The 12,356-nt window shown below is 32.7% G+C and overlaps 1 protein-coding gene across 5 annotated transcripts in view; it reads right to left on the bottom strand.

Moving 5' to 3' along the window:
- CCSER1 (coiled-coil serine rich protein 1) overlaps positions 1-12,356 on the bottom strand; it is a 1,227,777-nt gene that overhangs the window by 575,404 nt on the left and 640,017 nt on the right. For all 5 annotated transcript variants that reach the window (XM_045183762.3, XM_053923202.1, XM_053923201.1 and 2 more), the window contains exon 9: positions 9,038-9,115. In XM_045183762.3, coding sequence (XP_045039697.2) covers positions 9,038-9,115 — 78 coding nt within the window. The remainder of the gene's footprint in view (positions 1-9,037; positions 9,116-12,356) is intronic.

Below are 12,356 nucleotides of genomic sequence, written 5' to 3'. Positions count from 1 at the left end.
TTGTTACATTTTTCAAAAGCCCCTTTTATGGGGATTTTGCCATATGACAATGGAGTTCTTCAAGAAAAAGAAATGTAAAAATAATGTTTAAGTATTTATATGCCTGAATAACATTCAGTAATTTAAGTTATAAAATAAACATTATTTATTAATATTACAGTAAAATAATATTATATTGGAAATGCCAAAAATATATAAGAACATATGTTTAAGTACATGTAATGTATTTATAAATAATGGTTCAGCATTTATATGTTTAACATACTAAAAAAATCGAGATGGGGTAAAAGCTTTTAAAAGAGTAGAAACACTCAAAAGAAGCAATTTTTGTATATTTTTAGACTTTTGTTAAGTTCCTTTTAGTTTCTTGTTGATTAAGGCATAAGAGTGAGTGATTCCTAATGTTCCTTCCCTCAAAGAAGAAAAGTTAATCCCTTCATAATCAATTAGGATTTATAGCAACTTTTCCAAAAGACTTCCAAGTAACATTTTTTGGAAAAATATTAAGCATTTCTTAACATTTGAAAAGCTAAAAAACACTATATTTCCAATTCGACATTAGTTTTTTCTTAGGCTTAAAAAAATCAATAATTCATCAGTTATCAGGTTATACTTTTATAATGCAAAAAATGATAAATTTGTTTAGAATACTTTTCTTTTTGAAAATTACTTAAATGAGACTATATCTTAAAAAATTTTTCCTTCATATGATGGATTAAATCTAAATCTATACATTCATTTATAAGCATAAAACCCTTAAAATAATGACAAATCTGAAGTCTTTAAGTATTCTGAATTGTAAATGGTACTCTCCTGGTATAAATTTTCTCAGAAGTAATTCAGCTTTATAGGTTTGAAGTACTAATTATCATCTTAACAATGTGGTGCCACAGGAAAGTACCATTTCCTGGTATTCGTACTTCATAGAGCACAAGGTTAACGCCACCCGTGGCTCTCTGTTTCTGTAACGCAACATTGTCAGAATTTCCATTCCATCACCTGCTTGGTACAAAGCCAAACCTTTATAAACCTTTTATCTCCCTTTAGCTCTTTATAGTCATTTATCAGGAAAACAACTTTATTTTGAAATACTTGCTGGATAACACCACAGACCTTGAATGGAGTCCCTTGTCCCAAAGCCTGTGATAAACCTAGATTTCATACCTCACCTAATTGCTGTTTCAACCACTCCTAGAAACATAATATTAATCAACCAGTTTGGAATTTTCTGGTTAACACCAATAAGGTAATCTGTCCTGTGGGCCTCCTCCCATCCCTTTAGAAAGAAGACGCCATCTGCATGATCAAATCACTTGCTGTTACCTTTCTCCCAAAAGATGGTACTCTGGTCTAAAAGTAATCATTTACTTTCTTTTGTTAAATAGCTTCCTGGTCCCACCCTTTCTCTGATTAAAAAAAAGAAAAAGAAAAAGAAAAAAAAAAACCATTTGCACTACCCCTGTGGACTGCCTATTTGTTAGATGAAATGATGTTAGATTCATGAATTGCTTAATAAAGTCAGTTAGATCTTCAAATTTACTTGGTTGGATTTGTTTATTAACACACTAGTAATCTAATATTTTAATGTCTCTCCCTAAAATAATTAACAGTTCTTTTAATTGGCAGAAGGTATAAACCAGTGAAGGGGAGCAGGATTTGCCACCCCAAAATAGTCCTCTTTGACACGTAAATTATCTTGAACTACCTATTTTTAAGAAACTTGGATATAAGGTAAGCTCTAAAGGTATCGTCCGTAAGAGACATTTATATTTTTAAGGGAAATCTCCATGTTTAAGGGTGTCTCCCTTTCAGTACCAGAAAGAACAAGGTAACTAATCTCTAGAAACTCTTATCAATAGAGAAGGCACCCATTTAAATCTGCATAACGACCAGAATCTTGTATTTCTCCTGGTAACCTCCCACATTGGTCTATCTCCCCGACAGCTATTTTTTTTTTTTTTTTGGTCTTTAGTTGGAGATGCTATTTAAGGTGGTGGATTGGGCCATTTGGGGAGTTACTCAGTTTTCCTGGTTATCTCCCATGTGTATACACGCTATTAAATTTCTGTGGGGGGCAGGTTTCCTCCATTAATCTGTCTCTTATTGGGAAGGCTCTCAGCCAAGAACCAAGAAGGGTAGAGGGAAAGTTATTTTTCCTTCTATATAATTTAAGCTGTACAAAATAGTTTGTGTGTGTTTCATCATTTCATTTAATGGATATTTGTATAATTATAAGAGTTTTTTTTAGTAAACACCTAGTCTTGCTTTTCTCCCCCCAAAATTTTAACCACAAATTCTCTTAACAAGAGAACTATCAGTTACCTAATTGTTTGTAGTCAAAGCTGAATTAAAGGCCTGGAGGCTTCCCAGGAGTCATCTGGCTCCTAGCTAAAGATTCAGGGTTTAACAAAGAAGCATTCAATTCAGTACTGTAAAGGCAACTGTATGCGGACTCTTAGGTTTTAAAATTACTAGTTGTCTGCGCCAATCTGCATTTAATGCTTTGTTCTAAAAGGCACAGAATAGCCATTTCAGAACATGTTAGCTATAACAACATAATATAAAATAAAAGGTAGGATAGCAATATGCACTTCTGTAGCTTTCGTTGTAAATAAAGTAAAATAATGCATACTGATTTGTTATAGATTTTTAGTATCATAAAAGTGACATTAGAGCCTTTTAGTCAATTTATTTTTCACCAAGTAATCATTGAGTGCTTTCTATTTTTTTGTTTACTGGCACACTTATGATAAATGGGACACATTGATATATAATGAAGCCTAATTATACATTTTAAGTATATAAATTCAACTCTAGAAGATGAATGGCACCGAGAAAGAGAAGGGGAAGAGAGAGTACATGCAAAAAAGAGGAAAGCAAGCGTAATTCCGTAGCACAGCTGGACGGCGCGGGTCCCTCCGCAGGGCTGAGTCTGGGTGAGTGTGCTTGAGAGGCCTCAGTGGGCAGTTCGCTCAGGTGCTGCTTCCCTGGTGAAAACTTTCTTACTGCTCTGGGTCTGATTTTGGGTTTAATGGCACCGAATGCATTTATTCCTTACTGCACAGCCTCTAACTGAAGCCAACTACTCTTACCTAGGGCTATGGCAAGGTAAAGCAATTTGTTCTCACTGACTGCAGGTCTTCAAGGGGTTTTCATAAAGCACATATACAAAAGAATTTCTGACTAAATGGGATTCTCATCTCACCTTCTTCAAGTTTCACATCTCACGCCTCACCCTCAGACCTGCCTAGATCACCTTGTTTAAAATTTCCGATCATAGCCTTGACTCCCGTCCTTACAGTCACAATTATTCTCTCCCTGTGCTATTTTTCTTTTGTGCGTGGTACTGAGCACCCTCTAATGTAGTACATAATTCACGTATTTTTTAAATATTTATTGTTTATTGTAACTTCCCCCTCACAAAATGGAAGTTCCATGAGGGAGTATTTGTTGTTTGATTAAAGGATGTATCCCCAGCACATAGAACAAGTCCTGGCTTCCAGGGGCACTTAGTAATATCTGTTGAATAAATTCATGTAGGAATTTTCAAAAGGGATGCCCTTAGAACTTCACCGCTGTAGGAGCTGTAATTCCTCTATTAAATATTAATAAGTACCTGTGGCAAATGATCATGTTTCTGTAATTGTTTTTTAATCAATGTTCTCTGCTGTGGAACTTACCCTTAATGTCATATGAGAAAATGTAGTTCAAAAGAAAACTTGAAATATATCATTCAGGGATTTTTTTTTAATTTTTTATTGTTATTCAGTTACAATTGTCTGCATTTTCTCCCCATCCCTCCACCCCACCCCAGCCAATCCCACCTCCTTCCCCCACCTCTACCCTCACCCTTGATTTTGTCCTTGTGTCCTTTATAGTAGTTCCTGTAGACCCCTCTCCCCACTATCCCCTCTCCACTCCCCTCTGGCTATTGTTACATTGTTCTTAATTTCAATGTCTCTGGTTATATTTTGTTTGCTTTTTTCTTTTGTTTATTATGTTCCAGTTAAAGGTGAGATCATATGGTATTTGTCCCTCACTGCCTGGCTTATTTTTAAACCTGATTTTTAATTTGTAAAAAAACAAACAGAAATACCTGAGATAAATAAATATAAATAAAGCATGTGGGGGAACGCTTTCATCTACTAAATGCTGTAGCATTTTGATGCATGATCAGAAAATGATCGCAACAAATGAATCCCAAATAGAAAGCTTTAAACTCTAGTTTATTAGCAGGTAGATGAGAGCCTAACTGATAGTCACTCAATTCTTAGAATAGGGCTAAATGCACAGGCTGGCACAAACATTAGCATAACAAGATAACTTTGTCTAGTAGCTAATAAAACAATTACAGTAAAAACTAATAATTCTTATTACTTACATGATAAATATTTTCATATTTGCTAGAACTCCCTGCATGCTACTAACTGTGCCCGGAGGACCTCCAAAATTAAATGTAAGGAAAAGTAGCACAGATTAAGAATGCATAGATAATTGCATTGAGCAGTTTTTCAAAACGCGTATTTGTAATACAGCTAGTAATACTATTTTCCTAGCATGTAAGTAGAGAGTTGCGCTTATAAAGTAAATCCCACCTTTCAGAAAGTGTGTTAAAATATTCGAAAAATATGCAGTGGTATGAGCATATATTCCCAAACGGATTTATGTTTCACTTATCTGTGACTGAGGAAGAATATGAGTGATGCCACAACTCAGTCAATTACAAATAAATGAGTGAAAATCATTAGTGGTATTTATATGAACAGTGATTCCTAATTTAATATGGATATACTCAATATAATATAACTCAAAGAAAATATAAACAAAACATTGCAAGTTCAAATATTACACTTATTAAATATAAGTTATTACACTTATTAAATATAAGTGTAAAACACTCACTGATGAAAAGAAGAACCTTTTTAAAAATGTTTATGCAAAAATGCTTTTGCCTAAAATAGTAAATTAGAGACCGTGCGACCGTTCTGCGTTCAGGCATGCACTGAAAGAAACCTACACGCAGTCGGTCACACTGAAAAAGACAAGTCGTCTGCAGAACATCACAAGGAAGTTAAAAAAAAGTTATCCATGAGGATGTCAAATTAATAGAAATACCTGAATTTTCTCAGTGTTCGAATATAAAAAGTATACTGCAGCATTTTGGCTGTTCATTCTCAATTATTTAAACCAAAATGTTACTTGCAGTAGTTCAAACTATAAAATATAGAGAGATAGCATATGAGCTCTGTCGAAGCATCTATTTATATAGTTGATGTAATCAGAACAATATCCCCTACCTCTTAATGCAATCTTGTAAGCGGCAACATTACTACTTGACCACATCTATTCATCTTCTATCCTGTTTTAATAATACAAGTGACACCTAAGAAATTATTCTTTGATCTTTCAATAAACTAAGCCTGTGCAGACAGGGGAAGGTGAAAGAGGTTAAATTGGCATTGATTATTTAAGACACATTCATCATTTATTTAACAAATCTCCTCCATCACAAGAACTATTGTGTTTATAGGCCTTTGCTGGGACACTCCAAATTTATTTTTAAATAATTCTTGCCGTGCGCACTACAAATCAGAGCACATTGTGCATTAACATTAGTTGCAAGTCTCCTGATAAATCTGTTTCAGGATAAAGTAGTTTATTGGACACACCTTTGAACTTACTCACTGTAGCGGATTTTTAAAAATTTCTTCTAGTTATTTTCATTATATGAATGTCTTATGGGGGGATGCTTTTTCTTATCTTAAGTAAAATGTGTAGCAACAGCTGTCTTCCCAAGCAAATAATATTAATGCATACTTGTATCTCTTACATTCTGACATCCATATCACTGAAACATGATTTGTAATGATCAATAAAGAAAAATGTGTGGCTAATATTCGGCAGCTTTAGGAAGAAAGAAGGTATTATAGAAATCATCCATAATATGCAAGATTTCTATAAGATTTTTCATTATTTTTTCTGACAAATATTATTGCAAATTGTAAAGAAGTTTAATATTCTGTGTGGATAGTATATCACATTTGTGAAAAATAACGTCAAGCTATATTTCCTGAGAAGATGCAAAATGTTGTAAATTAAAAGTTAAATGATTCTTATTACATAAAAATGTGGGAAATTATTCATAAATAGATACTGAAAAGTACAGAAAATATATACCAGTCATGGAAAATTACACTACTGATGAATCACATATTCCAAATAGTCACACGATTGTATCACTTTTAAAATGGTTTACTTATTTCTAATTTATTTAAATATTTTCCCACCCAGATTTTTCCATAGAAAATGCTCTGGAGTTCATTACTACAGCTACCTCTAGTTACTAGCATAAAGTTCTATATACATATATTTGGTAATAAATTTGCTGATTCTGATGATTATATCTTAGAATACATCACTAAGAAATGAGAATATGAACTGTTTAGAAAAGATTGTTATTCTATGTTAACACCTACCAAAATAATAACAGACAAGGGGATCCTTGAAGGACTCACTACCAAGAAATTATTATTCTTTAACATAATTCAATCCTTAACATAATTAATCTCTCATTGTCAGATTTGAAAAAATGCTAGTAATAATGACTATTTAACAATGAAGATTTAATAATAAGGATTAACTATGTTCATGGCTTTATCTTAGACTTTTATTTACATGGATAGAGAACTAAACAGCACTAATATAACAAGTTACGTAGAAACAGGAAAATCATGCGGGGGGGTGTCAGCGTAGTTGGCCCCCATGGGGGCCGTTCATTTGGTAGCAACTCCTTCTCATGAGCCCTGCTAATAGTGCTGCTGGTCTCTTACACTCTGTGTTCATGTTCAGTCATTTAGACATTTAGAATTCAGTTTCTTAAATATAACTTCCTTATATGGGGTAAAATGAAATATTTGCCCAAAGTCAAAAGTGTTTTCCCCTTTTATAAGAATGTTACTTTTTTTATAGTTATTTTTCTTTCTTTTTTCTCTGTCCATTTTTTTTGCTCAATATATTAAATTTAATGAAAGACTAGACCTTTATCACTTTTTCCCTTTATAAAATAATGCATTAAAATTTTCCCTTCAGTTGAATAGAACTGAAACTGCAACTCATGTAATGCTGTTTAAGACAAATTTTTTTTTATGGTACCAAATTATTTCAGAGAAATTGATTTTTATTTTCTACAAGTGAGAATCTTATATAGTTCAGTATATTGTAAATAGGCTTGCCCATGTCATATAGGAACCAGAGGTTTCATAAACCAATTATAACTCTAAAATATGGATTTTTTTGTTTGTTTTTAGTTCTCTTTGTTTTTTTAATTTTAATTTTTTATTGTTATTCAATTATAGTTGTGTTCCTTTTCTCCCCATCCCTCCACCCCACCCCAGCCAAACCCCCTCCCTCCCCCACCTCTATCCTCTCCCTTGATTTTGTCCATGTGTCCTTTATAGTGGTTTTAATCAGCTTAAAAGTGCATTACTTGTGATAAGAGACTAGACTCTTACCACTGCCACAAAGACCATGTAGTAGTGAACAAGGGATTTCACTTCTCTGGAACTCAGGTAACTTATTTGAAAGTTGAGAGTTTTGAGTAGGAAGATTCTACATTAACTTGTTTTTCCTGAGTTGCATAATGGTGTTACATTGGAATAAGATTTCATGGGAACTCTGGATTTCTTACTGACTGGATAACTCTGACTTCAAGATTTAAAAATATATAGGTTATTATATATTAAAATACATGCCAGGTTTATATCCTAGAAAATGAAATACAAATAATAGGTATTAATTTTTTTAAAACAGGAAAAAAACCTCTCCAAAAGTATTAATATTGAAATATGGCAAATCCTCTTTGAACTTAATGAAACTAATTACTTTCTTAAAATATGAAATATTAACATCATTTAAATAATATATAACACTGGTATTTAATAAGTATGAGTCACAATATTGATATCTAGAAGATTTAGGTATCTAGAAAACATTAAAATGTAACAAAATTTCAAAATAAAAGCACAGATTTTAATGTTTTTTAAACTAAAAAATACTGCATATAAATATTGAAAAACAATTTGCACTGGAATTAAAAACTTCAGTTTATTTCCTAATAGAGACAAGTAGATTTATATTAAGTAATTTTCTTTGCAAGGAAACACAAAAGTAATACCCATATTTATGCTTATTATAATTAGGACATGCAAATAAACACACATTTTTTCATTATACACATTCATAAAACAACTTAAAATTACCTCTATTCTATTTGTCAATAAAGTGCTAGAAATTCTATAATAAATGTTTTCAAATAGGAGATTTCTCACAGATGTTACCTACAAGATAAAGACAGTAATTCCTCTATTTTTCATAACAATGAAGTTTAGTCATAAACTTAGGCAAAATGAAAATTTCATACCTGCATTTAAGAAAAGACAGGTATTTGAATCAAAGCTATCCAAAATTATCTAGCATTAGTAGAAGCAATCTTGTATTCAAACATGTTTTACAATCTTATTTTGACAGTTCAGTATTTTACACTAAGAGAAAAAACTCTAACTTTCAATTAAATTACTTTCTGCAGCCTGCACTAAAGCCCAAGAGCTAAAATATTATTATAAATTTCTCTGCTAAGTTGTTTCCTTTTAAGTACCAGATTGTAAAAATGATGTGGTTGGCTTTGGTGACTGCAAACTTTATTAAGGTTTTAATAAATAAATTAGTACTTTCTTTGAAATAAATTGTCCTACTATTGTAATATGTATCATCCACATGTCTGCAAATTCACTAATTCAAAAGACTGTATTCGAGATGTCAGTATAAAAAAAAATAATAAGACATTGATATGCTAGTCAGTAGCTGTAATTATCTCTTCCAATTCCAGAAGGTATTTGGGGATTATTTAAGAGCAAAAGATGAGCGGCGCACCACTAAATTCTACTAAACCAATGCATGGACACAGTAGCAGCAGAGGCAAAGAAGCTGTGGAAGTCCGAACACCAATAAAGAAGATAAAATTGTTTATATGGCTACTTACATCATAGCCTAGAACTTCAGTCTGTGTGGATTTATCTACTCTTGAAGCAAAAGCCTTCTGTAAATGCTTTACTTTTTCCTGTAAAATGAAAACCAACCAACAAGAAAAAAAAACACATTGTTAGTGAGTCATTGCTTCTATACTAATATTCCCCATTTATTAAGATTTGATTAGTGTACAATTCACGATATCTTCTGTGCATACTTTGCTGGATCTTTGCACATCAGCTTAAATATTCAGCGCCTTAATTTGCAAGTCATAACTATCCCACCTTTGCAATCCTTTCTTTTGATACAAAAACCACTGAGTCAGAACCACAGTTGAATCCTAGAGATGCATGGTTTGCTTAAATCCAACACCAAGTGTTTAGGCCATGCTTCTGATTAGTTGTTTTTTGTGAATGGAGTCTATAGGATTTTACTGCTCTTGTTTCAGAGCATTTACATTTAAAACCCAAGACATTTTCAATAAATAATACCACCCAGAGAATTTTATTTAGTACTTTTTGTTCTTCTTAATTCTCTCCTGGAATCTCACATTTAGGAATCTCCATTTCAAAGAGTTTGACACTAATCCAATCATCTTACAATTAGGTAAGGGAAGTAATGCATGAAGGAAGTTAGGGAGTTCATATTTCAAATGCATTACTTCCCTTACCTAGTTATAAAATAATATGTATTAAAAATTTTTAAACAGGGAAAACCTCTTCCCCCAAACATTAATATTGAAATACTTGTGGGAAGTCTTCTTTGAACGTAATAAAAAATCGATTCTCATTCTTAAACGTTTCACTTAAAATAAAAGAGGATCTTGAACTTAAATGTTATGTGATGTTCCCACTGTGTGTGAGGCACAGCTAGGAGTGCTGTACTCACGTGATTGCATCACATCTGTGGATTTTTACTACCATCACGGCCCATTGTCAAGGATAGCAATACAGTTTAGAAAATTTAACGAGAAAGTTTCCATAGAAGTCCATGTCATTCCATTACTCTCTTTTTTCCTTAACTTAAAGAAGAATTGATTTTGTTGTCTTTTGTATGCTTAATAAAATAGTAATATAATATCTTAATGGGGAAAAAGTGATTTAATTCACGTTTTTCTAGGAAGAAAGAGTGCTCATCAAGAATCTTACTATCAAGAACTTCAATTACACAAACCTCATCTTTCTCTGTCCCTCCCCTTTCCGCCACCTTCCTTCACCATCCTGCTGCATTTCCCTCAAATCTGCCAGAGATTTGCATTATCTGAGTTGTTTAACAAAGTAATTACATAATTTTGGTAAACATAATTTATTTTGAATTATTGAAATACAGAAAGTGCTTCATATACCATTAATGTCTCATACCTACTCTTTCCTATCGCAAATTTCTCGTGCCGCTATTCAGACAAAAATGAAACGGGCATTAGATAATTCAGGAAGATGCAATGCAAGTGAGGTAAGGAGTTCATTGTTTGAAAAGGATAAGTGAAAACATGACTGCATTTTCCAAACTCAATTAAAGTGAGACATAAGTTGTCTATTTAGACGGGGGGTAGGGAAAGGAGAGAGAAGTATCAATAGTCTAAGGTAAAGGAAGCAGTAACATTTGATATCTTTCAAGAGTTGTTTAGAAAACTTTACTGACTTTTGAAATAGTCTGGAGTCTTAAGTTTCAGGAAGACAATAAGCTTTGCTGTAAATCTGTAGGTACATATGCATAAACGTCTGAGCACGAGTTAGAGATCGTGATCCAATGAGGGTGGGGAAGAGCGGACAGCACGTGCTTCCTTTACGCTTCAGCTCACATTTCTGTTTCCAAGGGCTTCCACTGAGAGGATAGGAGTTGGAGGGGACTGATAAATTCCAGCTCATGGGCCTAAGACTTAGGACATTCAAATAAATATAAATGAAATATGTAAAAACTTCATTAACCAATATTCTAATCAAAGCAAAACAAACAAACCCTAAATCAAGGATCGTTACCTTCAAAAATTACAAAAAGAATACAAAGATTTCTAACAAAATTCATTACTATTCCCTTTTGCAGGCATTTCCACAACAACAAATTTGCCATATTTTAATTACTATTTATGTATGTACTTATATGCCAATTTAAAATGTGGAGAGTAAATTATGGTCCCAATAAACTTAGGTACACATAAATAAGAATTAAATATTTTATTTAGTGCAATAGTAGGAAGAAAATATATGACAGTTTATAATAAATTTCTATAACATAGAATTAAAAGATTCAATAAAAACTATATATAGCTACTGGGAGATAATTATCTACAGGTCTCTTGCATTTCTATTAAATGGATATCTATGGATTGATAAATTTAACATATAATGAAGAGTATTATAGATAGTCAAATAGAAAATATACCATAAAAATAGCTATGACTGGATGGTGGGATTGCAGATAATTTTTATTTCCTATGTAAGAAATGAATGTATTTTTAATATTACTTTACAAATCAGGCTATGCAGTATTTTAACAAATTACAACAGAACTTATTTATAATTCTTCATTTCACCTTATATATAAGAAAGACAACGAAAAGGGAAGAAGCATGGAGAAGAGAAACAGTTGAAGTATATCAATCTTTATTTTTCTTGACAACTAACTAATTTATAAGGTGATTTAACGTGGCAGTCTGTCAGCGTTCTTTAATGTAAGGAAACATTATAACTCCTTCGTCTAACCTCTCCCAGAGGAATAGGGTAGAACTGAAACCACCCAACTTATGGTAGGTACATTTTATAGTTTTACAGCCTGGATAAAATATTTCATTGTCTTTAAGTTTTCCTTTCCACACAGTGAAAGCATCAATACTTAACAAAGCACTCCTTTTTTGTCTCATTTACGATTAATAAAACATATGACTGCATAGAATAGGCATGAGATCATTTTGATAGCAATGATATGATCAATTAAGCAGAGAATATAAAAAATATATTCTGCTTAAACTGTCAGAATCACTTATTCTTACTTTAGACTATATTTACTTACATTATTAGATAAGCTCTTGAGTAACAAAAACAATTAGGAACAATATTTAAAATTCTTGCAGTTTATTAAACATGATTTGCTTTTGCTTTAGATATTGCCACCTATTATCATCTACTAGAGCTGTTTAAAAATGTATGCATGGTATTTGTCCCTCACTGCCTGGCTTATTTCACTTAGCATAATGCTCTCCAGTTTCATCCATGCTGTTGCAAATAGCCAGGGCGGGGGGGAGGGGGGGCGGGGACAGTGGGAAATGGGGATTACAGGAACTACTATAAAGGACACATGGACAAAACCAAGGGGGAGGGTGGAGGTGGGGGAGG

This window comes from Desmodus rotundus, chromosome 4 (genome assembly GCF_022682495.2).
Source record: "Desmodus rotundus isolate HL8 chromosome 4, HLdesRot8A.1, whole genome shotgun sequence".
NCBI classification, from domain to species: Eukaryota; Metazoa; Chordata; class Mammalia; order Chiroptera; family Phyllostomidae; genus Desmodus; species Desmodus rotundus.
This window is presented reverse-complemented; position numbering and strand designations above follow the sequence as displayed.